The sequence below is a fragment of the Scyliorhinus torazame genome, chromosome 4, assembly GCF_047496885.1.
Source record: "Scyliorhinus torazame isolate Kashiwa2021f chromosome 4, sScyTor2.1, whole genome shotgun sequence".
In the NCBI taxonomy this organism is placed as follows: Eukaryota; Metazoa; Chordata; class Chondrichthyes; order Carcharhiniformes; family Scyliorhinidae; genus Scyliorhinus; species Scyliorhinus torazame.
The window spans coordinates 180,331,708-180,359,510 of NC_092710.1; the positions used below are offsets into that span (position 1 = coordinate 180,331,708).

The 27,803-nt window shown below is 48.9% G+C and overlaps 1 protein-coding gene across 12 annotated transcripts in view; it reads left to right on the top strand.

Annotated features, from left to right (window-relative positions):
- Positions 1-27,803, top strand: part of otofa (otoferlin a) — a 532,520-nt gene that overhangs the window by 386,415 nt on the left and 118,302 nt on the right. For all 12 annotated transcript variants that reach the window (XM_072498930.1, XM_072498920.1, XM_072498925.1 and 9 more), the window contains exons 18-24: positions 10,079-10,199; positions 13,486-13,586; positions 15,223-15,313; positions 18,487-18,603; positions 23,295-23,447; positions 26,809-26,998; positions 27,300-27,424. In XM_072498930.1, the coding sequence (XP_072355031.1) occupies positions 10,079-10,199; positions 13,486-13,586; positions 15,223-15,313; positions 18,487-18,603; positions 23,295-23,447; positions 26,809-26,998; positions 27,300-27,424 (898 nt within the window). The remainder of the gene's footprint in view (positions 1-10,078; positions 10,200-13,485; positions 13,587-15,222; positions 15,314-18,486; positions 18,604-23,294; positions 23,448-26,808; positions 26,999-27,299; positions 27,425-27,803) is intronic.

Consider the following 27,803-nt stretch of genomic DNA (forward strand, 5'->3'; position numbering starts at 1 on the left):
ATATGCCAACGGCCTTGCCCATGCTGGTTTGTGTGTAGAAATCATTCACGCCGCTGTTGAGGGACCTGAGCATGACATTCCGGTTGGCACCTCACCTCGATTTTCGGCTGACGCCGGATTTTCCGCCTAATTGTGCTTCCCGATTCTGGTGTTGGCCGTCAGACTATCTCGCCGACCACCTTTTCAAACTAATTTCTGATCTTCTGGTACAATGCTGTCCACATTATATCACAATGTACTATCACTGCATCATGTTGGGCACTGAGATTATTTCACATGAATACAAAACTGATAATGTAACTGACCAATAATATTATTGACCCTTTCTCTGTTTAATAATTATCATGGAATCTCTATATTGCGGAAGGAGGCCAATCAGCCCATTGTGCCTGCACCAACCCTCTAAAAGAGCATCATACCTGGCCCCCGGCACCGCCCCACCCCAATCCCTGTAACCAGTCACCCCACCTGACCTTATGGATACTAAGGGGTAATTTAGCATAGTCAATCCACCTAACGTGCACTTCTTTGGACTGTGGGAGAAACTGGAGCACCCGGAGAAAACCCACGCAGACACAGGGAGAAAGTGAATACTCCACTCAGACAGTCACCCAAGGCTGGAACTTAACCTGGGACCCTGGCGCTGTGAGGCAACAGTGCTAAACACTGTGCCACCATGCTGCACTGTATGAAATTAAATCAGAAACTTTGGCCAGAATTTGATGATGATTATTGAAGTGTTACCTCGGGGTGGAGGGGGGGAGGGAGCGGGGGCAGCGGAGGTCAGACCATCAGCTGCCTTGCCGGCTTTTTCCACCAGATTTTAAAGTACTTTGACAAAAAAAAGGAAGGGGCTTCTGCTACGACATCATGGGCTGGAGAGATGGTGGGCGGGATTCATCTCCGGCGATGCTGAAATCGCAAAACGCGATTCGGCGGCGAACAGCCTCCAACGCCAAAATCGTGATAAGTTCCGGTTTCACGCCAAATCAGGATCCTTCAGCACCCTGAAAACGGCGTAGATGCATCACTCCCCATGCGCCGTTTAATTACAGTTGGCATATCCTGACCCTCTATTCTCCGGTGCCTCCGTGATTCACCGCCGCCTATGGGCCGAGCTCCTGTTGGCGCAGTTCACTTATGGAATCAGCGGTCAGGAACCCGGCGTGGAGGCTTGGACTGTGTCCAGCGCCGCCAGTGTTGGCCGGGCGCCGTGCTGCTGGCCGGGGGGAGCTTCCTCGAGGGTTGGGGGTACTGGTGTGGGGTGGCCAAGGAGCAGTATTTGGCAGGTCGTGTCCAGGCACGTCCAGCACCATGTTTTACGGTACGACCTCTGCAGGTTGTTGCCGTGCGCATGTGCGGCCACGTACCTGGCCATTCTCCAGGCGTTTATATCATGGGTGCCGTGGGTGTTACTCGGTGTGGCTAGCACTTCACCGGTTGCAGGATCAGTGAGGGTTCGGCGACTATTTTCCCATCGTAAAACGGCACAGTTCCCACGCCGGTGTCGGCATTTAGCCTCCAAAATGGTAAACCCAGCCCTATGTTCACCTGCCAGACCCTTGGGATAGTAAAGTGGGACGCAATTCAATGTTCCATGCATGCGCATTTATGTATGGCATGGAACACAAGGGATTTACAGGTAGCCCCGAAATCAGGGCGCCACCTTGAGCGGGTGGGCCAAGAACGAGGTCCCACAGCCAGCCATCTCACCCTCACACCGCATTCAGCCCCGATTCCCCACCCCACCCACCGCACAGAAGCCTCCCACCCCCAGATTGTCTGAGTACCCCTCCACCCCAAGTACGGGGTGACCCAACGTGCTCCCCCAGGGACCCCTATAATAAAGGAACCCCCCCAGGGACCCCTTGAATAGGGGAAGCCCCCCAACTGAGACCCCTGTAATAGAGGGACCCCCCCAGAGACCCCTGTAATAGGGGAACACCCACAGGGACCCCTGTAATAGGGGACCCCCCCCCCCACTACAAATGGACCCTTGTAATAGGGCCCTCCTTGGGAACTCTGAAATAGTGGGGACACCTCACAGGGATCCCCAGGACCCCTTTAATAGGCAGAGCACCAACAGGAAACACTGGCTATCTTCACTGAACCTGGGTTAACAATCCAAAGGCATGAACCTTAATCCCACACTGCAGCTGGGAAACACAAGTTTGGTTAATTAAAAATACCTGAGATTTTAAAAAACACGAGCAATAAAATATCCAGAGTGATCAGAACCATGGTTGAGTTATAATTGCCCTCTAAAATGGCTGTGCAAACCTTTCAGTTGCCAGAAGGCCGCTTAGTAAAACCTTCAAGGGTAAATTCTTGCTTTGCCTGCAATGTCACATACTGTGAATGAATTCAAAAACTGACTTACTTTATCTCATTATTTCCCAAGGATACTCTAACATAATTGCCCCAGGCCCACGCAAACAGTTAAAAATAATAGTGTGCATGTTTGCGCTTCCTTCATGAGTGTGAAAGAAAATCTACTGCTGGCACATCCACATTAACAAAAAGTCACTAATGTGCCACTAATGGCACATTATTTTATGTTATGTTCATAGTATGAACAAGACTGAAAAAGACAGGTCAGAAATTATTTGAACATTTTAAATCATAAGAACATTCCTGAGAATTGCAAATCTTATTCTGTGACTGTGGCCCAGCCAGGGGAACCATTTTCTATGCATCTCCAGGACAATATAGGTGGGCTGGTCAGATGGGCACAACAGTGGCAAATGGATTTTAACTCTGGAAAGTGATGCATTTGGGGAGGACAAGCAAGACAAGGGAATACACAATAAACAGTAGGATAGTAGGAAGTGTAGAGGACCAGAGGGACCTTTGGGTGCATCCATAGATCCCTGAACGCATCAGGGCAGGTAGATAAGGGGTTAAGAAGGCACTTCCTTTGTTACTTCCTTTATTAGCCAAGGCATTGAATATCAGGGGCGGGATACTCTGACCCCCCTGCCGGGTCGGAGAATTGCCGGGGGGGGCGGTGTGAATCCCGCTCCCGCTGGCCGCCGAATTCTCTGGCGCCGGAGTATTGGCGGGGGCGGGAATCGCAGCGGCCCCCCCCGGCGATTCTCCGGCCCGTGATGGGCCAAGCGGCCACCCGTTTTTGGCCGGTCCCGCCAGCGTAAATTAGATCTGGTACTTACCGGCGGGACCTGGCTCTGCGGGCGGCCTCCGGGGTCCTCGGGAGGGGCGTGGGGGGATCTGGCCCCAGTGTGTGGCCCCCACGGTGGTCTGGCCAGCGATCGGGGCCCACCGATCCGCGAGCGGGCCTGTGCCGTGGGGGCACTCTTTCCCTCCGCACCAGCTGCTGTGGACCTCCGCCATGGCCGGTGCGGAGATGAACCCCCCTGCGCATACGCTGGGATGACGCCAGAACACGCTGGCGCTCCCGCGCATGCGCCAACTCACGGCAGCCGGCGGAGGCCCTTCGGTACCAGTTGGCTCGGCGCCAAGCCCCTTTCGCGTCGGTTGCCGCAGCGCCAACACTGCCGGTGCCGGCCTAGCCCCTGAAGGTGTGGAGGATTCCACACCTTCCGGGCGGCCCGACGACAGAGTGGTTCACGCCACTCCTCGGCGCCGGGACCGCCCGCCCCGCCGGGTAGGAGAGAATCCCGCCCAAGTGCTGGGAGGTTATGATGGAGTTGTATAAAACACTCGTTAGGTCACAGCTAGAGTACTGTGTGCAGTTCTGGTTGATCTCTAGGAAGGAGTGATTGCACCAGAGAGAGTGCAAAGGAGATTCACCAAGATGTTACCTGGAGCATTTCAGCTATGAAGAGAGGCTGGTTAGGCAGGGGTTGTTTTCCTTAGAGCAGAGAAGTCTGAGGGTGTGACCTGATTAAGGTGTACAAAATTATGAAGGGTATTGATAGGGTAGATAGGAAGTAACTGTTTCCCTTAGTGGAAGGGTCAATAACCAGGGGGCTAAGATTTAAGGTTAGGGGGAAAAGATTTATAGGGGATTTGAGGAAAAACCTTTTCACTCAGAGGGTGATGGAAATCTGGAACTCACTGCCTGAAAGGTGAAGTGGCAGGAACCCTCACAGCATTTAAGAAGCATTCAGATGAGCACTTGCAATGCCATAACATACAAGCCTACGGACCAAGTGTTGGAAAACGGAATTAGAATAGTTAGTTTTTGACCGGCCCAGACGTGCAAGGCCTTCTCTGTGCTGTTGACCTCTATGACTCTATGCTTGTTGGCCTGTTCAGACATGATGGGCCAAAGAGCCTAATTTTGCACCTTAAAACTCTGTGAATTTGACTCTATCCAGTAAGTCCCATAAGAATTGCATATGTATCAATTAGGTCACCTCTCATTCTTCTAAATTCCAGGGAATATAGGCCTGGTCTATTAAATGTCTCCCCACAAGACAATCCCTTCATCCTTGGAAACAGTTTAGTGAACCTTTGTTGAAGTCCCTCTATCTCCTTCCTTAGGTTAGGAGGCGAAAACCGCACACAGTACTCCATGTGTGGCCTCACCGACGCCCTATTTAATTGAGCTAAGTCTTCTTTACTCTTAGACACCACAATTGCTTTGCAACGATAGCTGGCATGTCATTTGCCATTCTAATTCTTTGCTGTATCAGTAAGTTAAATTTCTGTGACTCTCAGGTTCCTCTGAATATAAACATTTCCCAATCTTTTAACATTCAATAAATATTGGGTGAGATTCGCTGGCCTCCCTCCGGCCTGTTTTTTCTGGTCCTTCAGCTGTCAATAGGATTTCCCATTGAGTCCACCCCACGCTACCAGGAGTGTGCGATCTGCGGGACCGGAAGATCCCACTGGCGTGAACAGCCAGAAGATCTCGCTGTGGTGAACCACTGTAATAGGAGATGTAAGGTAGGACCTGCACTACAGGTTCGCCGGTAGCTCCTGCCGGCTGGCTCCGCCCACGGAGAACTGTATATATAGATATATAACCTCCAGTGCCCTGCCATTTCGCCAGCTGCAGCAGGAGGGCATGCATCTGACAGTAATAAAGCCACAGTTGTACCCAACTTTAGTCTTTGTGCAATTGATTGCGCCTCAATTTATTACAGTCAGATTTTCCACAGAATGGATATCAGAATTAAGCCCGATCACCTGCAGCTGGATCCTCACTCGTCCGACGCCAGAAAAGACTTTACTCACTGGCTCGCATGTTTTGAGGCCTACATCAAGGCTGCGGACCCCGAGCCAACGGAAGCTCAGAAGATAAACGTCCTGTACTCCAGACTGAGCTCCAGCGTGTTCCCGTTGATCCAAGACTCCACGAATTACACAAAAGCAATGGAACTCCTAAAGGAACACTATGCGCAGAAGGCGAACACGCTCTTCGCCAGGCATGTACTCGCCACACGCTCGCAACTACCTGGTGAGTCCATCAAAGACTTCTGGCGGGCCCTAATTCCACACATCCGGGACTGTGACTGTCAGGCCGTTACGGCTGGCGAACACGCAAATCTCCTCATGCGTGATGCCTTTGTGACGGGAATTGCGTCGGACCGCATCCGAGAACGATTACTGGAAGGGTCCATGCTCGAACTGGCGGAGACGAAAACCTTGGCGCTCTCCATGACGGTCGCATCCCGTAACGTACAATCGTACCCCTCCCGCCGCGCTGCCCACCCTTCTACTCCTTCCTACCCCTCCTGGACCCCACCGACAACCTCCTCAGCTGGGGCCCTGCCTTGCCAATACGCCTGCGCCGCACGCTGATCTGCGCACCCCGAGGGTCCCCGCTGCTACACCTGCGGTCAGCAGATGCATCCCCGCCAACACTGCCCGGCCCGCACTGCAGTTTGTAAAGCCTGCAGTAAAAAGGGCCACTTCGCGCCGGTGTGCCAGGCCCGCGCAGTCGCTGCAATCGTGCCCGCTATCGCCCCCTCCCCCACGCCAGACGCACAATGGGAGCTGCCATCTTCTACAGGACAGGGGCTGTTTAGCACAGGGCTAAATCGCTGGCTTTGAAAGCAGACCAAGGCAGGCCAGCAGCACGGTTTAATTCGCGTAACAGCCTCCCCGAACAGGCGCTGGAATGTGGCGACTAGGGGCTTTTCACAGTAACTTCATTTGAAGCCTACTTGTGACAAGAAGCGATTTTCATTTTCATTTCATTTCCTCCCGGGTCCATGTGCGACCAATGGGCGCCGCCATCTTGTCCCGACCCCGCAATGTGCGACCAATGGGCGCCGCCATCTTGTCCCGACCCCGCAATGTGCGCACCATGGGCACCGCCATCTTGTCCCCCACAGGATCTCCGGACATCCCAACATCGGAACCGTACACGCTCGCCACCCAAAGCATCTGATGGCTATCCGCAGCTCGCTTCAATGACGCTGGACCAATCTCGCCCGCACAACCTGGCTACCGCGTCGACGACGGTTAAAATGAACGGCCACGCGACCTCGTGCCTGCTGGACTCCGGGAGCACTGAAAGCTTCGTTCACCCAGATACGGTAAGGCGCTGCTCCCTCGCGGTCCACCTTGCCAATCAAAGGATCTGCTTAGCCTCCGGATCCCACTCCGTCCCGATCCGAGGCTTTTGTACAGTCACCCTCACGGTCCAGGGCGTAGAATTTAGTAACTTCCGCCTCTATGTCCTTCCGAATCTCTGTGCTGCACTCCTGTTGAGCCTGGACTTCCAGTGCAACCTCCAGAGCCTCACCCTCAAATTCGGCGGGCCCTTACTCCCCCTTACCGTTTGTGGCCTCGCAACCCTCAAGGTCGATCCCCCCTCCCTTTTTGCCAATCTAACTGCGGGTTGCAAGCCCGTTGCCACTAGGAACAGACGGTACAGCACCCAGGACAAGACCTTCATCAGGTCCGAAGTCCAGCGGCTGCTTAAAGAGGGTATTATCGAGGCCAGCAACAGCCCCTGGAGAGCCCAAGCGGTAGTGGTTAAAACTGGGGAGAAACACAGGATGGTTGTGGACTACAGCCAGACCATTAATCGGTACACGCAGCTCGACGCGTACCCCCTCCCACGCATATCTGATATGGTCAATGCGATTGCGCAGTACCGGGTCTTCTCAACAATTGACCTGAAATCCGCCTTCCACCAGCTCCCCATCCGGAAGTTGGACCGGCCATACACTGCCTTCGAGGCGGACGGTTGCCTCTACCACTTCCTTAGGGTCCCTTTCGGTGTCACAAATGGGGTCTTGGTCTTCCAAAGGGAGATGGACCGAATGGTCGACCAGTACGGTTTGCGGGCCACCTTTCCGTACTTAGATAATGTCACCATCTGCGGCCATGACCAGCAGGACCACGACGCCAACCTCGATAAATTCCTCCGCACTGCCACTCTTCTCAACCTGGTCTACAACAAAGAGAAGTGTGTGTTCAGCACGACCTGATTAGCCATTCTCGGCTATATAGTCCAAAACGGACTTCTCGGGCCCGACCATTACCGCATGCACCCCCTCATGGAACTTCCCCTCCCCCACTGCCCCAAGGCCCTCAAACACTGCCTGGGGTTATTTTCCTACTACGCTCAGTGGGTCCCAAACTATGCGGACAAGGCCCGCCCACTCATTCAGTCCACCCAATTCCCCCTTGCGGCCGAGGCACAACCTGCTTTCGCCCGCATCAGAGCAGACATCGCCAAGGCCGGGATACGCGCAGTGGACGAGTCACCGCCTATCCATGTAGAAAGCAACGCTTCAGACGTCGCCCTTGCCGCCACTCTAAACCAGGCAGGCAGACCCGTGGCCTTCTTTTCCCGCACCCTTCATGCTTCGGAAATTCAACACTCATCCGTCGAAAAGGAGGCCCAAGCTATCGTTGAAGCTGTGCGGCATTGGAGGCATTACCTAGCCGATAAGAGATTCACTCTCCTTACGGACCAACGGTCGGTAGCCTTCATGTTCAATAACACACAGCGGGGCAAGATCAAAAATGATAAAATCTTGCGGTGGAGAATCGAGCTCTCCACCTATAATTACGAGATCTTTTATCGCCCCGGTAAACTCAACGAGCCCCCAGACGCCCTCTCCCGAGGTACATGTGCACAAGTGGACCAACTCCGGGCCCTACACAACAGCCTTTGTCACCCGGGGGTCACTCGATTGTACCATCTGGTCAAAGCTCGCAATCTGCCCTACTCCGTCGAGGAAGTAAGGACAGTCACCAGGGACTGCCAGGTCTGTGCGGAGTGCAAGCTGCACATCTACCGGCCGGACCGTGCGCGCCTGGTGAAGGCTTCCCACCCCTTTGAACACCTCAGCATGGAATTCAAAGGACCCCTCCCCTCCACCGACTGTAACACATACATTCGCAGTGTGGTCGATGAGCACTCCAGATTCCCCTTCGCCATCCCATGCCCAGATTCCCCTTCGCCATCCCATGCCCCGATATGACGTCTGCCACCATCATCAAGGCCCTCAGCACCATCTTCGCTCTGTTCAGTTTCCCCGCCTGCATCCACAGTGACAGGGGATCCTCATTCATGAGGGATGAGCTGCGTCAGTTCCTGCTCAGCAGGGGTATAGCCTCCAGCAGGACGACCAGCTACAACCCCCGGGGAAACGGGCAAGTAGAACGGGAGAATGGGACGTTTTGGAGGGCCGTCCAGCTGGCCCTACGGTCCAGGAACCTCCCAGCCTCTCGCTGGCAGGAGGTCCTTCCTGATGCTCTGCACTCCATCCGGTCACTATTGTGCACCGCCACTAATAACACACCCCATGAACATGTTTTTACCTTCCCCAGGAAGTCTACATCTGGGGTGTCGCTCCCGACTTGGCTCGCTGCTCCAGGACCGGTCCTTCTCCGTAGGCACGTCCGACTCCACAATGCGGACCCCTTGGTGGACAGGGTTCACCTGCTCCACGCCAACCCTCAATATGCCTACGTTGAGTTCCCCGACGGCCGCCAAGATACTGTCTCACTCAGGGACCAGGCACCGTCAGGGTTCCATCCCAACAGTCCCCCCCACCAATGCGCCCCTCCCCCCCACTTCCCACCGCGCCGCCAATATTGACCCCACCAGACCACCGCCCCCCCCTCCCCTTTTCTGCACAAGAGGACGACGAGGACTTCGGCACGCTCCCGGAGTTCCCCGATGACTGGCCAGCATCAGCACCGCCACCACCGCCATCGGTGCCACCTCCACCACCGACTTCGCCGCCACCGTTACGCCGCTCCCAACGAAGCACCAAAGCACCGGACCAGCTGAACCTTTGACGGACTCCAGACCATCAACGTGGACTTTTCTTTCCCTACCACTGTACATAATTACACTAATAGTATATAGTTTCACGTCACCCCCGCCGGACTCATTTTTAACAGGGGGTGAATGTGGTGAACCACTGTAATAGGACATGTAAGGTAGGACCTGCACTACAGGTTCGCCGGTAGCTCCTGCTGGCTGGCTCCGCCCAGGGAGAACTGTATAAATATGCATGACCTCCAGTGCCCTGCCATTTCGCCAGCTGCAGCAGGAGGCCACACATCTGACTGTAATAAAGCCACAGTTGTACCCAACTTTAGTCTTTGTGCAATTGATCGTGCATCATTTGCCCATGGTATTTTCTTTATTTTTCCGACCAATGTGGATAACGTCACATTTCGCCTTGTGGTATTCCATGTTCTTGCCAACTCATCCAACTTCTCTACATCCCTCTGCAACCTCTTTGCGTCCACCTCACTGCTTCTTTTTCCACCTAACTTAGTCAACAAAGTGAAGCAAATTAAGATATCTTGGTGTTTAATAATATCATCACTGGTATATAAATATTAGATTTCAGGTATGTCAGCCCTTGAAAGAATATTCCATCCTGTGGGGTGATACTCTTGTCGTGCCTGTCCTTGAGAGCAGCATATAGAAGGTGTAATACTGGAGAGTGAGATTTGTGCATATATGTTATTTTTAGTATGAAATAGCTTGGCTGGGAATGGGAAAATAAAACTACTGAAGCATATGAAGTATTCTAAAAGAAGTGAAGGATGGTATTAGTTTTGTGTAATTGGAGGTATATTTCAGCAACACTCTAGTTATGAATCCTTCAGAGGGAGCACTATCCATTACAGAAAAGGTCTATTGACCAAACTTCTTTATTTTCAGAAACTACTTTCACCTGCCATACTTTGAAAAGAAACCTTGTATATATATCAAAAGCTGGTGGCAAGACCAGAGAAGACGTCTTTACAATGCAAATATCATGGACAAAATTGCAGATAAACTGGTTAGTTTTTCAGAATGATGTTATTTTCTCTTCAAGCTCCCGATCTAAAACGTGTTTCACAAGGTGTGGTATCTGCCTGATGAGTAGTCCAGCAATTGGGCATAGTTTCTGACCTAGTTCTCGGACAACGCGAACTAAATGACGTCCTTCTGTCCCATAAATCTTTCCATGTTTCTTTCAGAAGTTCTGTTCATCAAAATATTTGTGTAAAATTAAATGGGCGGGATTCTCCGGTCCCCCAGCCTCCCCGTGTTTCTCTGCGGTGCGGCGTTCGCTAGCAGCGGGATTCTCTCTTCCTGCCGCTTGTCAATGGAATTTTCCATTCAAGCCACCCTACGCTGCCGGGAAATCCACAGGTGGGGGTGCGCTGCCAGTGGGAAAAGAGAATCTCAACAAACACTACTGGCAAAAGAATGGATCATGATTCTCCATTGTGCCGGCGCCCGGGGGTTTCCCGACGACGCGGGGCTGCCCCACAATGGGAAACCCCATTGACCAGCCGGCGTAACGGACAATCCCGCCGGCCGGTCGGGGCAGAAATGTGGCGCGGCGGGGCGGAGAATCCTGCCCATGTATGCACAGAGAATAGACATGATTAACAAAATGTTCATATTATCCCCACTTTTGAAATGAACTAATATGCAAGTATTTTTACTCAAAACTTTCCACTTCAATTTTTATTTGAGAAAAGAAAACGTGGTTGATAAAGCCAGTGATGAAGCCATGTGTGAAATACCTTCGCTGTTTTAAAACTGTATTGAAAATCCCATCACACCATGAAAGCACTAAGATGCCACAGTTATTTGGAACAGGCTGGTTCTGCTTAAAGGTCCTGAAAAAGGCAATTATAGTCTTGGAAAGCTATTTACTGCAAGTGATTGTGGTAGCACCAGGGAGCTTGGGGGTTTGACATGTTGATGCTTCAATGCACACAATGTGTGCCATGCAATGTTAGGACTGTAATTTGCACTCACGATTCCCTTGACGCTTGGCTGTTGTTTTCAACTGTAGCTTCATCAGGTGATTAGACTGTCTTCAAACACTCCCTAATGGCCAGATGAAGAACAACATTGAGAGAATCTTGGTCTAATATGCCAAATACAAAGCATTTAAATAATATGATGACAAAAATAAATGAAAGCGGGAAAGATTTTGAAAAGATTATTTTAAAGCTATAAGTTCCTAGCTCTTTGAATTGCAATGTTGTTCCCAATATTAATTTAAAATAATTGAACTAAAATTTTAACAATTAAATTTTTCACTCCTTTTTAAACTTTTGTTTAGTACCTATAGAATGCAGCGCACTTCATCTACTAAGAGATAAATAAAATTTGATGACTTGAAGAATCTAAAGTTTTTAAATACATTATTAAATAGGGGCAGTATAATGGCTCAGTGGTTAGCACTGCTGCCTCACAGCGCCAGAGACCTGGGGCGAAATTCTCCCCCAACGGCGCGATGTCCGCCGACTGGCGCCAAACACGGCGCCAATCAGACGGGCATCGCGCCGGCCCAAAGGTGCGGAATGCTCGGCATCTTTGGCGGCCTAGCCCCAACATTGAGGGGCTAGGCCGACGCCGGAGGGATTTCCGCCCCGCCAGCTGGAGGAAATGGCGTTTGTTGCCCTGCCAGCTGGCGCGGAAATGCAGCGCATGCGCGGGAGCGTCAGCGGCCACTGACAGTTTCCCGGCACATGCGCAGTCGGGAGAGTCTCTTCCGCCTCCGCCATGGTGGAGGCCGTAGCGGAGGCGGAAGGGAAAGAGTGCCCCCACGGCACAGGCCCGCCCACAGATCGGTGGGCCCCGATCGCGGGCCAGGCCACCGTGGGGGCACCCCCGGGTCAGATCACCCCGTGCCCCCCCCCCAGGACCCCGGAGCCCGCCCACGCCGCCTGGTCCCGCCGGTAAATACCAGGTTTGATTTACGCCGGCGGGACAGGCATTTTCTGGGCGGGACTTCGGCCCATTCGGGCCGGAGAATCCAGCGGGGGGTCCCGCCAACCGGCGCGGCCCGATACCCGCCCCTGCCCAATCTCCGGTACCGGAGACTTCGGCGGGGGCGGGATTCACGGCGGCCTACGGCCATTCTCCGACCCGGCGGGGGGTCGGAGAATGACACCCCAGGGTTCGATTCCAGCCTTATGTGGTGTTTGCACATTCCCCGTGTCTGCATGGTTTTCCTCCGGGTGCTCCGGTTTCCTCCCAAGGTCGAAAGATGTGCAAGTTAGGTGGATTGGCCATGCTAAATTGCCCCTTAGTGTCTAAAAAAGGTTAAATGGGGTTTCTGGGTTATGGGAATATGACGGGGGAGTGGATCTAGGTAGGGTGCTCCTTTAAAGGGTCGGTGCAGACTTGATGGGCCAAATGGCCTCCTTCTGCACTGTGGTAATTCAATGATTCTTCTTCTATTTAGGCTATTTCAAAAAAGAATACAAACCTTTACATTTTGCTGGTATATCAAAAACTGCCAGCGAGCTAAGGGCACCAAATGGATGCCCCACTGTAGCTCTCAATGTGTGATGGTGCAAAATCAGCCAAGTTCTACACTGAGCTGACAGGCAAGTTAGGTTTAAGGGGGAGTGGATTAGGGTGGGGCGGGGGGGTGGTAGGCAGGGAGGCCGGGGGGTGGAAGGGAAAGCGAGTTAAGCACGATCAGCAATGAGCCGCAGTCCTGTTCTTCACAAAAATTCCCCCCAAAGATATTCTGAGCTTTGGTTGAGCGGCAACCAGCAGTCCCTTAGACTGAGGCCACAATTAATGCTCTGCCACATGCACACTATCATGTGGGTCATCCATGTGTTTGGACACTTCCATGTGATGTTCTGACTGCTGCAAGGAGATGCGGCACACAATGTGGCCTGGATTTCCATGTCTCCAACCCTGGACTCCTGACCAGGTCAGCCCCATTATAGCTTTTGTGGTGTTTGGCCAGCTTCTCGATGACTCATGGTTCATGTCCCTCAGAGGAGTCATAAACATAGTCCAAATTCAAGAATCCTTCATAGAATCATAGAATCCCATTATCTGTAAAGGAAGGAAGTGCTAAATTCTGGGGAGAACGTGGAGAATGGCACAAAATGAATTTTTTATTCAGAGAGCCAATGGTGACACAGTAGGTCAAATGGCCTTGTTCTGCGCTGTAACAACTCTGTGGTTCTGTTTATATATTTAGGAGATGGTCCAAAGTGAAGAGTTATATTCTGTTACAGATGTCAACATATTGCTTGTCTCGTTGTCTACTGCCCCTGCAGCAATAATTATTTAATATTCCCTAATCTTGGCAATAGGAGGAAGGCCTGAATGATGTTCAGGAGATCTTGAAAACAGAAAAACCACATCCAGAGCGACGGCTCCGAGGTGTCTTGGAGGAGTTGAGTAGCGGATGCAAGTACGTATGAATAGTGATTACTGCTTTAACCAAATATGTCACTTATTTCTGTAATGATTGCTGTTCCTCTTTAGTCAATTCGGTCACTTTTACCAATCCTATTGAACTGAAGTCAGGGGCGTCATTCTCCGACCCCCCGCCGGGTCGGAGAATGGCCGTTGGCCGGCGTGAATCCCGCCCCCGCCCCCGCCGAAGTCTCCGCTCCCGGAGATTGGGCGGGGGCGGGAATCCGGATGGCGGGACCCCCCGCTGGATTCTCCGGCCCGGATGGGCCGAAGTCCCGCCCAGGAATTGCCTGTCCCGCCGACGTAAATCAAACCTGGTATTTACCAGCGGGACAAGGCGGCGTGGGCGGGCTCCGGGGTCCTGGGGGGGGCGCGCGGGGCGATCTGACCCCGGGGGGTGCCCCCACGGTGGCCTGGCCCGCGATCGCGGCCCACCGATCCGCGGGCGGGCCTGTGCCGTGGGGGCACTCTTTCCCTTCCGCCTCCGCTACGGCCTCCACCATGGCGGAGGTGGAAGAGACTCTCCCCACTGCGCATGCGCGGGAAACTGACAGCGGCCGCTGACGCTCCCGTGCATGCGCTGGGAAACTGACAGCGGCCGCTGACGCTCCCGCGCATGCGCCGCATTTCCGCGCCAGCTGGCGGGGAAACAAACACCATTTCCGCCAGCTGGCGGGGCGGAAATCCCTCCGGCATCGGCCTAGCCCCTCAATGTTGGGGCTAGGCCGCCAAAGATGCGGAGCCTTCCGCACCTTTGGGCCGGCGCGATGCCCGTCTGATTGGTGCCGGCTTTGGCGCCAGTCGGCGGACATCCCGCCGTTGGGGGAGAATTTCGCCCCAGGTCTCCCGACTCCACGTGAATATCACAGATCACATACTGTTGGAAGGGGAGCAAACAGTCTGCTGGTTTCTCGCCGGCCAATATTCCTTTCTCACCTGATACCACCATGAACAGATTACCTAGTCAATCATATCATAGCTGTTTGTGGACATTTGCAACATACAAAATGTTAGGCTGGATCCTATGACCAGCAACACCTGGATCCTGTTCCCCGACGGGATGGAGAATCGGCCATCGGGGAAAAATTGGGATCGACACTGTGCACTGAACCGAACGCGCGCTCTGACCCCGCCCCCGCTGGCAGTGGGAACGAGGTCTCTTCCGCACACCAGCGGGAGCATGGGAATAAATGCAAATGGTCTTAATGACCCATTTGCCTCTATTTAGCGGGATCAGAGTCCTATGCTCTGGCATCCCGCGATTCTCTGGTCCCCGTGGCCGTGAATCAGGTGGGCGCGGATCACTTGTGGTTTTTACCAGCGAGGCCCTGACGTGGTGAACCTCAGTTCACCACGCCAGGGCTACGCTGATAGAGACCCTCCGAGCAAATCCGAGGACCCCCCCCCCCCCCAACACGTCAGGGCAGAGGTTCCCTGCCGGCGGGAAAAGTGAATCGTAACAGCTGGAGAATTCCAACCTTGATGACTTATTTTACAAATGCGACTGATGATAGTCACAAATTCAAAGTCATTGAACTGTTTACTCATTATTCATCCAAACTACTTTGTGTATCTTCACTTTGTGTATCTAAACTTTGTATAACTCTTCGCTCTTTATATTTTCCCTGCAGCCGTTTTGTGTCATTGGCAAATAAGGACGAAAATGCACCAGGGAGGACTAAACTGGATAGGGAAAGGCTTAAGTCCTGCATAAGAGAAATGGTATGTTAAATATGCCGAATGTTTACAAATTAATTATAACAAGAAAACTTAAAGAGAAACTGAGGGCATGATTCTCCCAATCAGAGACAAAGTGTTCGCAGCGGGAAAACCGGAGTGATTCGCGCTGGTGCTAGGAGTGACCCCATTGAATGGCACTTAGAAACTGTTTTATCCACAGTCGGGTTCTCAGTACCATCGAATGGGGTTCTCATCATTCTGTCAGAACTTCGCTGGCAGGTTCTTATCTTCAGAGACCAGGGAACTCTTTTTAAAAGGCACCCCAATCTGAGAATGATGTTTCAACCCCCAACCCAGATCACTGGCAAGGGCATCACTTGCCATTTCCCCCTCCTTCAGCCTCTCCATCCTCCCCTTCATCCTCCCAATTATCCCCCTTTCAGGCCCCGCCCCTTGCCAACCTGGCACCTTGTAGTCCAAGGGCTGGCAAGGGGGTGAGCACCCTCCCTACAAATGATTCCAGGGTGCAGAAAGGGGTCCATCATGGGAGGTGGGGGTCAGGGGAGCTTGTGCTGGGCTGGAGGGGATCAGGTCGGGGGTCTTTCCTGGGATGGGGGTCATTTAGCAGCTCTTCCCATCTGCGACCTTTAAACCCTGTCTGTCAGTGCCTCAAAAATACAGTTCTGTGATAGTAAAGTGAGTCTTCCCACCCGTACCCTGACACCCTCTAAACAGTCCGTCAGTATGCCAAGTTCAAAGATCTGCGAGATGAAGGTAAATGTATTCCCTTTAATGTGGTGGAAACCTTTGAGGTATTTTTTTCACAATCAATTTAATTATCCTTTTAAGTATTGAGGCCTTTTTGCAAGCTCAGAAGCCTAAAAGCTTTGAATTGCATCGGGGGACATCAGGAAGCTTGATGGGGTGAGCTGTGAGATTCGCAATGGGTTTCAGAACCGGTGTGAAACCAGTCTTTGGAGGGCAGCACGGTAATACGGTGGGTAGCACTGTTGCTTCACAGCTCCAGGCTTGCAGTTTCCATTCCCGGCTTGGATCACTGTCTGTGCGGAGTTTGCACATTCTCCCCGTGTCTGTGTGGATTTCCTTCGGGTGCTCATGTTTCCTCCCACAAGTCCCGAAAGACGTGCTGTTAGGTGAATTGGACATTCGAATTTGCCCTCTGTGTACCCGGACAGGCACGGAATGTGCCGACTAGGGGTTTTCACAGTAACTTCATTGCAGTGTTAATGGAAACCTACTTGTGACAATAAAGATTATTATTATTTTGGCCCAACGCCCGATTCAGAGGGCCATCAGGATTCCTTGCACTGCCGGCCTAAGGACGGAGTTCACCCAACCAGCCTGGGGGACGGTTTGGTGATGGGCCGACGCGGTGAATCTGGCGGGAAATTAAAAGTCAGAAACCTGCCAACGTAAAATCAGGTTGCAATTCTCCCAATGGAGAGTTAATCATGAGTTGCTCTTCCCTTCTGCAGGTGGCAGAAACTCCATTTGCATTTTCTTACATCTTATAAACACTCATTAATTCTTGATTTCCAACTTTTGCAGTTTTTCACTCATCTTCTTCCTATTTTAGCCTGAAATCAGCCCATTAATGTTGTTGGGAGTAACTGATGTCATGGAACGTGAAAGGTTTTGTGAACTCATCTGCTGCTGATTTGTAGAACAAGCTTTGGGGACTGAATGGCCAACAGTTCCTATGATCCAAATGCACCAATTCTGCACAAGCAGTCCCAGTGACTGCGAGACAAATAGTTTCTGAGTCGATCTAAGCAACAGCAAATCATTTGCAGCAAAACTTATGTCGTTGCCTCTGGTCAATGATTTTTCTTGATAGCCCTTATTAACTGCAATGTCTGAACCACATGCTTCAATTTAAGATCATTTTAAAAGAATGCCCTCCAATCCCTGTCACGCCTCATGGTATGTAACTGAGAGCGGGATGGCTACACCACTTAGATTTGGCTCCTGGGAGGTGAAATATATTTTGGAAAATCACTCACTTGCTTTAATGACACCACAGGTGCTTTCTCAAATAAATGTTACTGCTGTTCATAAATAATAGGTTCTTTTTATTCATTGGACATTGGCATCACAGCCTGTGCCAGCATTTATTGCACAGCCCTAATTGCCCATTTAAGAGTCAACCACCTTGTTGTGGGTCTGGAGTCACATGATAAGGATGACAAGTTTCCTTCCCTAAAGGGACATTTGTCAAGGGAATCTCTCTTTATGAAATGTTTGTCTTTTCAAGTGGCTGCAGTGATGTCAGTGTGTGGGGTGGAGCTGGGCTCTGGCTCTCCTTTTTACTTTCGTTTTGAGCTGGAAGCTGTTTTTGGCTGAGTTTTAGTTTCGTTTTCAGTTGGAGAGCTGCATTCAAACCAAGGAGGTGTATTTTGGTCTTTCTCTGCATGCTAAAGAATGTCTCCAGATTACTTGATAATTTCAAATTAATATCTGTTTCTGCAAGAAATGCAAACCTATTGTCTGTGTTAAAAAGGGTCTTTGACTTATGGATGTTGTTAGGAAAGCTACTAAGGTTACCTATAGAGTACTGTATGTTTTTTTTGGGGGGGTTATCAGTGTTGGTAGTTGGTAAGATGTTTACTGTATGTTTTTTAAATGTTTACTGGATTCATAGAATAAACATTGTTTTGTTTAAAAGTACTTTAGATCTCTGTTGCATCACGCCTGTAAAGTGGGCCCTTGTGCTCCCCATAACCAAAATCTATTAAAACTTGTGGGTCGGCTGAACTCCATGATATACTTTGGTGTTCTCTAAGTCCTGGCCCATAATACAATAGTGAACCAGATGGATTTTTACAACAATCAACAATGGTTTCACGATTTTCATTAGACTTTTAATTCCAGATCTTTTATTGAATTCAAATTTCACCATTTGCAGTGGCAGGGTTTGAACCTGGGTCCTCAGAGTGTTACTCTGGGTCTCTGGTTTACTAATCCAGTGACAATACGCCACTACGCCACCACCTCTCCATGTTGCCAATAACTAAAAGCTCCTGAACTACTTTATGAAATTTGTAGTGTGGAAACCAGAGCCAAAAACAAATGTAATAAACATCATGAGGACTGTACTATTGAAATGATAATTCCCTTTTCTGGAGACAAAAAATATTTACGAAAGGTTTGTTGTAATCTTTATTCTAAACTCTTGCACATATGTCTAAATACAGGAGAACATGGCACAGCAAGCAAAGACAATGAGGACCCAGGTGAAGAAAAATACACTAAAGGACAAACTGAAACAGGTTCAAGCCTTTCTGCATAAACTTCGTTTTATGATTGGTGAGGTAAGAGATTTACTTCCAAGCAGAATGTATAAAATATAAATTACTTTGCATAGAACAATGAGCAATACTGTAGCATTTTATTCCAAGAAATGAATTCCTAGTAACATTAAGGAATAAATGTAGAAAATAAGTGTAAAGATAACTTTTATGCAATTTTTGTTACAAACCATCTCACCCCCTCATTCCATCATTTCCTTCACTCCCTCTCCTTGTTCTCCTATTCCTTCCCCATTTCTCTTTTCCTATTTTCACGACATTGATTGTTTTCAAAGGTGCAGTTCCATGAGCACTGGTTGCAGTATCTCACTGTCTTTATTGTCATCACAGTTTAAGAACAACCATGTCCTAATCTGACACACATTCCAAGATTTTCCAGCAGGGATTATTAGGCAGTGATTGGGGGTGCAAATTTATTCTCAACCCTGGCACAAAGGCAATTGTTGATCCTTATTATTGTCTCAGTAAACACCCAACGGCTCAGCATAGACCAAGGACTGAACTTGATTCCTTGCCATTCTGTGTGCCTCAGCTACTCACTTTGGTTTAGCACAGGGGTGGGTTTAGCACAGTGGGCTAAATTGCTGGCTTGTAATACAGAACAATGCCAGCAGCGCGGGTTCAATTCCCGTACCAGCCTCCCCGAACAGGCGCTGGAATGTGGCAACTAGGGGCTTTTCACAGTAACGTCATTGAAGCCTACTCATGACAATAAGCTATTATTATTATTTGTTAACATACTGATCTGTCAGAGAGCCTCGGATATCAGGGGCTAGAAATTGATATTTCTGGCTTTTGGACAAGGCATTCAACATCACTGGGAAATATTGAGGATCATGACATCTTCCTGCCTTATGCCCTTCTCAACTACCAGCTCACCTTCATCCTGTTAGATGGCATACTGATGATATGACCACAGAACTTTGCTTCCCACCCAACCCCAACCCCCGCCTTATAATAACATTCCCCTTCTAATTTCCTACTTTCAGACACCCAGCCACAGGAGGAAAGAAAGCAACAGCAGAGCATTCACAGATATCAGCTCAGATATTGGCACTGCATGTGCCTTAGAGGCCGCTTTAGATTTGGGATCAATGCATGTTGAGTCATCCAGGCATGGGACCTGCAGCCAGGCTAGGGAAGAGGTGGTTTGTGTGTCAGCCTCGTGCAGGGAGAGGTAGAAAATGGGCTCTATTCTAGAGAACGCAGATGAGGGCCTCAGTCGGGCATACAGGACAATGCTGATGGATATACGCATCAAGATACTGGGTGCATTGGCTGTTCTTCCAGACAACCTCCTGTCCCTATCAAAAAGCATGGAGACCCAGTTCCAACTTGGCAGAGGGTTGCCCATTTGTAGAATCTTCTCCAACTTTCTGTTTTCCTGCAAAGTCAGAGGCACTGTCATTGCTGCCCCTACACCTTTTGCAGCCTTTGTGTGGAAATTTGGGCCTGTATCCACTGGAATTTGGTGTAGAGGCTACGATCAGATCAACCATGGTCTTCTCAAATGGCGGAGCAGACTGGAGGGGCCAAATGGCTTACTCCTGCCCCTGATTTGTGTGCCCCTGTTTCCCAAAAGGATGTGGCAACACACTCTGGAAAATCTAAGAACTCACCAAAACACTTCCAAAAGTATTTCAGCATACCTCCTTACACTTTGCAATGGAAATGTTTTTTAAACAACTGTTGCAGTTTGGATGCTGGTCCTTTAAATGTCATTAGTACAGGGCCCTTCCTGCAGCTTCACACCTTCTGTTTGCAGAATGAACAACTGAAGAGGTTATCTGCATATCCATTGATCAAATTTGGAATCCTCACATGACATCAGCCTGTTGAGCAGTGTGGCTTCAGCATAGCGTCCATTCAAGGATTTTTCAGTGAATATGGAATACATCTACATGGGTTCTTCATATCCAAATCTGTGTAAGCCACATAGGAACAGTGCAATGCAATTCAGGTAGCATACGAATTAGGAATGGCAGAAGGCCTCCTTAACACTGCTCGCACTAGGCAATAATTCCCGACCCCCGCCTCAATTTCATGCTGAGTTTCCAGTTAAAATTCATATATTAGATAGAATATAAGATACTAGTATTAAAGGATGATGCTGTGATGATGTCCAACACATCTTATTCGGCATGGAACAGGAGGACCATTGTTTACCAAACTGTATTGTGTGCCTGATCATAAAATGTCCTTAATCTCTCACATTCAATCGGCTTCCACCTGCTTTGTCTCTCCCTTTCATAACCTGAACATCTGTATCAAATCTCCAGTAATCTTCTCTATTCCACCAAAAAGTCCCACTTTCACAAGTCTTTCTTTCTTTGGCTGGAATTCTCCAGCTGTTTGCTAGCGGCGGGATTCTCTGGTCTTGTGACCGGTTTTCCAGTGGCGTGGGTGTGGCTTCACTGGGAATTCCCATTAACAGCGCCGAGAATAGAGAATGCCACCACCAGTGAATGGCATGTCGCCTCCGGCTGCCGAGAAACATGCGGCTAGGAGGCCAGTGATTCCCACCCTTTGCATTAATATTTCCTCACGCATCCGAGTGAATCAGTACTGTACCCTTCGGTACTGTCTCAACATCCTATCTAAAGTGTGAAGCCCAAAACTGCACACAGTATTCCACCTGTGAACTTAATAAGGTTTCACAGAGATTTACATTTGTATCTTTGCTTTTGTGTTCTCTTACCAGTAAAACCCAGTATTCCTATTAGTTTTTTATGGCCTTTTCTACTTGAGGTGCTGCTCTTAATTTCGTTTCAACTTGATTGTCCAAAATCACTCCGCTCTTTCTCATCAACTTTCCCTCAATCAAAGTTACCCTTTCTTTACCAAATGTACCACTTCACATTGAATTTCATCTTCTATTCTTGTCCATCTTGCCAATAATGTTCAAAATTATGTCTTATTCTTCCTATTTCAGTGTTTCTGCTATTTCTGCCAATTTGCAGATCGCTCTATACTCATTATACACAGTGTTGGACACAGCAAACAGAAGCAATAGTAGAACAGAACCCCATTAAACGCTCTTCGCCATTAGGAGAAACGTTCCTTTACTCCTGCACTCTGATTCTTTTCTTCTAAATAGTTTACCAACTAATGTTCTACCATCTTCCTCATTATTCTCTAACAATCCCCTGTGTATTTTCTTGTCATGAAACACAGAGGGGGCGATTCTCCGATATGGAGGCCAAGTGTTCGCACGGTCGTGAACACCGACGCGTTTCACGACGGCGTAAACAGGGCCCGGGCACGACCTATTCTGGCCCCCACAGGGGGCCAGCACGGCGCTGGAGCAGTTCACGCCGCTCCAGCATCCTTACGCGCCAAATTGGCGCCGCGCCAACCCACGCATGCGCAGTTGGGGCAGCCCAATCCTGCGCATGCGCGGGGAACGTCTTACGCACTCCGGCCCCTCACCAACATGGCGCCGGTGTTCTGGGGCCGCTGAGGTAGGCCCGGGGGGGGGAGAGGCCGGCCCACCGATCGGTGGGCCCCGATTGCGGGCCAGACCCCATCGGAGGCCACCCCGGTGAAGGAGCCCTCCTCCCTCCCCCACAGCCCCGCCCCAGCGTTCCCGCAGAGTTCATGTCGGCAGCGACCAGGGGTGGACGGCGGCGGCGGGAACCTGTCGTGTCGTAGCGGCCACTCGGCCCATCCGGGCCGGAGAATCGCCGCTCACCAGTTCTCTGAGCGGCCCGGTGCAAATCGCGCGCCGCTGGTTTCCGGAGGGGTGGGAGAATCGCGTGCGGGGATCGGGGGGCGGCATGGCGCGATTCGCGCGGCGCCCCGGCGATTCTCCCGCCCGGCGTGGGGAGGGAGAATAGCTCGCAGTGATTTCCAATTCCACTAAATTTGTCAACTCTTCAATGAACTCTTTCAGGGTTGCCAAATTTCGTCTTCCTTTCTGAAATCCATATTAAACTAACTGGAGCATGTTGATCCTGTTTAGCACTATCACTTTCAAAAAATGGAAATTGCATTTGCCACTCTCCATTCCTCATGTACACATCTTCACTGAATAGAACCTTCAAATATACAGCTAAATTTTACTGGCCCAAAGTGATGGGAACACAGGTGGTTTGGGAGGTGGGGTGCTGCTGTGGTGGCTGGAAATATAGGTAGGAGCCGCATCAGGAGGGCTCCCTGACATGGCTACAATAGGCTGTGGAGATTTTCATTCATCAGGTTGTGAAGTGAATCGGCTGCCTGCTCCATAGAGGTTGGCAGCCAACTTGAATAATTAAAGGCCCTGTAATGGCTGTACATTGATGAAGCTGGGTGACTCCCTGTGAGAGGAGGCTGCCAGATCCATGGAGGATGCCTCCCTTCGGCAGCCTCGGCGGCCATCGAAGCATGATGCTCCATGGCCCTAAGAAGGGGCTGCAGGCAGGAAAGGCTGTACCCTTGGCTGATTGGCTGGCATGTCTATTCTGATGCATCCGAGACAAAAAGCTTTGACAGAATGTGTCTTTTATCAGCAATACTCAAGTCCTATCCTACGAAAGGACTATTTTGTATTTTGTTTATCACACCACTAGGCCCTATATGCCTTCCTCCTCAATATTAATTTTATTTCTACCTGAATGCATTAATGTAGCCTTCCTAACCCTCATTCCCCCTATCATTACTGAGGAGGCAGCTTTTTTCAATGTCTTTACTAATATACTAAATTCCCATTGCAGCCTCAGCACAGTATCCCTGAAATTTTCCTCTGGATGATGAGCAACAACAAGCGGATTGCATACGCTCGAATTCAATCCAAAGATATCCTCTACTCAATAGTGGATGAAGAAACAGGCAAGGATTGTGGCAAAGTTAAGACTGTCTTCCTAAAGGTAATATGATCTCACCTGGTGAATCTATACAGCTGTTATTCAATTGAAAGGGTAATAGGATAGATTTGAACTCCTGCACTGGCAACTAAAGAGCGCTGCTGGTCTTCCAAGGAAACTTTGACCAATCATAATGGATGGGTCTTATTTACATCCCACTGCCCAGTTGCCTACCTAAATTTGCAGAGTCCAGAGGCCATCCTAAAGCACCATTAAACTGCAGGAGACCTATTTAGTGGTTGGGGTGCCGAGGTAGCCCCGGGGAGCAGAGGCCAAGAAACATTCAGCACAGCAGACAGAGTGGATTAAAATCCCTCCCTTACATGATCACAGGTCCAGTAGTAGGGCTCTAGGATCACAAACTTGGTGAGAGTACAATAGGAAGCTCCAAAGTAATGGATTAGGATCATTCCTCAGTAGCAATGCAGAAGGATTGTAAGGAGAAAACCAAACACAAATAGGGATGGACAATATATGCAGCACCATTTGTATCATTCACATTATGTGCAAAAAATTTAAAATGCTGCAATTCCAGTCTAATTCCTTGTTTAATGTCACAGGAGCGACATTCAGAGCAATTTATAAGCTGTCACCACCAAGAAAATTTAAAAACACAAGGATTTTCTGATTCTGATGACAGACATTAGAATGGATACAGATAAAATTGCACTTTTTAATTCTCATGTGTTAGTAGATTCAACATTCAAAAGTTGCAGGGATTGAATTGTTATAGAGGAGAAAAAAAATGCAAGAAAAGGTGGATCAAATTCTGAAACATAGGATTAATTGTATGCTCAAGAGGAAGGTATAAACTTGATCATTATGATTTTAAAGAAAGAAAAAGAATTAGGCTCCTTCAGGAATAACTTAACCATCCCAAAGAGAACTATATTTCTCTGCTTGGATTGCATTGCACTTCTGTAACTATTCTACTACTGTAGGCACTATCCACTCAACTGTAGCCATTCTGCTTTGTCGCTATTACATGACTATAGCCAATACACCACTGTAACCATTACTCACTACTATGGGCGTAACACTGTGGTGATTATTGCACAACAAAGCCATTCCATTATCATAGTTATGACACATATGTAATCATTACTTGCACTACTATAGCCATTGTTCACCCGAGCAGGAGAGTTCTCCTTCTGCCCTGACAAATACTTATCCCTCAAACAACATCACTAAAAAGGCTACCAGGCCATGAATCCCATTGCTGTTTGTGGGTCCTTACTGTGTGCAAATTGGCGGCTGCATTTCCCTACATTACTTCAGTGTCTACACTTTGAAATGAGTTTCATTGACCAGAGTGCATTGGGATATTCTGAAGCTGTGAAATGTGCTAGTAAATGGATTTGGATTTTGTTTATTGTCACATGTACCGAGGTACAGTGAAAAGCATTTTTCTGCGAGCAGCTCAAACAGATCATTAAGTACATGAAAAGAAAAGAAATACATAATAGGGCAACACAAGGTACACAATGTAACAACATAAACACTGGCATCAGGTGAAGCATACAGGGGTGTAGTGTTAATCAGGTCAGTCCATAAGAGGGTCGTTTAGGAATCTTGTAACAGCAGGGAAGAAGGGATCTTTGATTATGCTGTCCGCTTTCCCAAGGCAGCGGGACGTGTAGATGGAGTCAGTGGATGGGAGGCAGGTTCATGTTATGGACTGGGCTGTGTTCACGACTCTCTGAAGTATCTTGCGGTCTTGGGCCGAGCAGTTGCCATACCAGGCTGTGATGCAGCCAGATAGGATGCTTTCTATGGTGGATCTGTAAAAGTTGTTAAGAGTCAATGTGGACATGCCAAATTTCCTTAGTTTCCTGAGGAAGTATAAGCGCTGTTGTGCTTTCTTGGTGGTAGCGTCGACGTGGATGGACCAGGACAGATTTTTGGAGATGTGTACCCCTAGAAATTTGAAACTGCTAACCATGTCCACCTTGGCCCCATTGATGCTGACAGGGGTGTGTACAGTACTTTGCTTCCTGAAGTCAATTACCAGTTTTGTTGGCGTTCAGGGATAGATTTTTGTCGCTGCTCCACTCCACTAGGTTCTCTATCTCCCTCCTGTATTTGTTATTTGAGATCCGGCCAACTATGATCGTATCATCAGCAAACTTGTAGATGGAGTTGGAACCAAATTTTGCCATGCAGTCGTGTGTGTATTCAGGGAGTATAGGAGGCATCTAAGTATGCAACCTTGCAGGGCCCTGGTATTTAGGACTATTGAGGAGGAGGTGTTGTTGTTTATTCTTACTGATTGTGGTCTGTTGGTCAGAAAGTCGAGGATCCAGTTGCAGAGTGAGCAGCCAAGACCTAGGTTTTGGAGCTTTGATATTAGCTTGGCTGGGATTATGGTGTTGAAGGCGGAGCTGTAGTCAATAAATAGGAGTCTGATGTAGGACTCCTTGTTGTCGAGATGCTCTAGGGATGAGTGTAGGGCCAGGGAGATGGCGTCTGCTGTGGACCGGTTGCGGCGGTATGCGGATTGCAATGGATCAAGGTGTTCTGGGAGTATGGAGGTGATGCGCTTCATGATCAACCTCTCGAAGCACTTCATTACGACTGAAGTCAGGGCCACCGACGGTAATCATTGAGGCATGTTGCTTGGTTCTTCTTTGGCAAACTCTTTCTTCTTTCTTTACTATACCCGTTACACTACTGTGACCAGTATTCTAGGTGGATATAGGAACACATTATCATCACACTTAGATGGAAAAATATTTGAAAAAGAAAATGGCAGGGGAATGGGACTGAATCGACCCACCTTTTCCAGAGCTGGTATAGATAAAGTGCACGGCCTCCTCCTGCCCTGTACAATTCCATTTGTGCAAAATTGCTCCTGAAACTGAGTTATTAGTGCACGTTTTCTTTTCTATGTCAATCTGCCTTTGAATGATAGCCTCTCATATTTTATGTTATTATATAATTTAAGCAGTGTGAAGGTCACCTGCTGAAAGTGTGTCAGGTTCAGAAATGGATACTCAGTTTTGTGCTTCTTTTTACCGCATTCAGTGATACATTTTCAACTTCCAGTAATACAGGGACACATACAATAATAAATCCTTGCTTAACTGTCACTTATGCATCCTAATCATGCTGTTACGATTCCATTTCTGTCATGCTGGTGATAACTGAAGCGTAAATACTCTCTTTGTAAATAGGACAGTACTCAATGAGTGTGTGAGAATGGCGGACAAAAATTATTAATTTTATCCAACAAGAATGTTTAGCTAATTCCATGCAGCATATTTCACAAAATGTACACTCCTTCCCATAGTCACCATTGTGCAAAATTTAGGAATAGTTTTTCCTCTGTTTAAATTGTCTCAAATAGCAACTACTTTGTTTGCAGCTCCCTGGAAAGCGAGGCTTTGGCACCGCAGGATGGACAGTTCAATCTAAAATAGAGATTTACTTTTGGTTGGGATTAAATAAGCAACGGAAGGATTTCCTGTGCGGCCTGCCCAGTGGATATGAAGAGAACAAAGCAGTAAAGGGTCAGGGATTGCAGTCCTTCCCACCTATAAGTTTGACCTACATCAGTAAGTACTGACTTTGAAAACAAATAACCACTGCAGTATTCAGATCCTAACATATATATTGGGTGATTAATTGGAGCAAAGGAATTAGAGTTACATTTTGTTGTTCTACTCAATAAGTTGACAGAAATATCATTGCTCCTTTCAAGGCATGAAATTCCTCAAAGGTGGAAGTCATTTGGAAAGACTATCCATAATGATGTTTGAATGCTTAGCCAGTGAAAATAATAGAATTAAATGTATCTGCGTTGAGTGAAAGTGAAATTTTAATTCTTAGTGGGATTTTTTTTTTGTGCCAAAACAGAGAAGCAGCTTTTCCAGCTAAGAGTTCACATGTACCAAGCACGTAGCCTGTGTGCTGCAGACAGCAGTGGCCTTTCGGATCCATTCGCCCGTGTCTTCTTCTCCACACAAAGCCAATGCACTGAGGTAAATACAGTACAACCCAAATGGGACCTGTTTCTATCAAAGAATTGTTCCAACGTAACATTTGGTCCATTGCTAATACCAGGATAGGCAACTTATCAATCAACTCCCATCCGGAATACCCTATTGCAGCTATGGACATGTCATTGGGGGTAGTTGCCAATCATAGTCTTAGGCAAAGCTGCTGGGAGTATTTGTAGAACTTAAAGAGAAAATATTTGTAGGAAAGAAGAGCCCATAGTAATTAAACACTCAGGAAAAGATGTAACCTATTCTTAACTGCATTGTGTGTGTAGTTACACCATAAAGGTAAGGAGGTGGCATAGTGGTATTGTCACTGCACTAGTAATCCAGGGACCCAGTGTAATCCTTTGGAGACCTG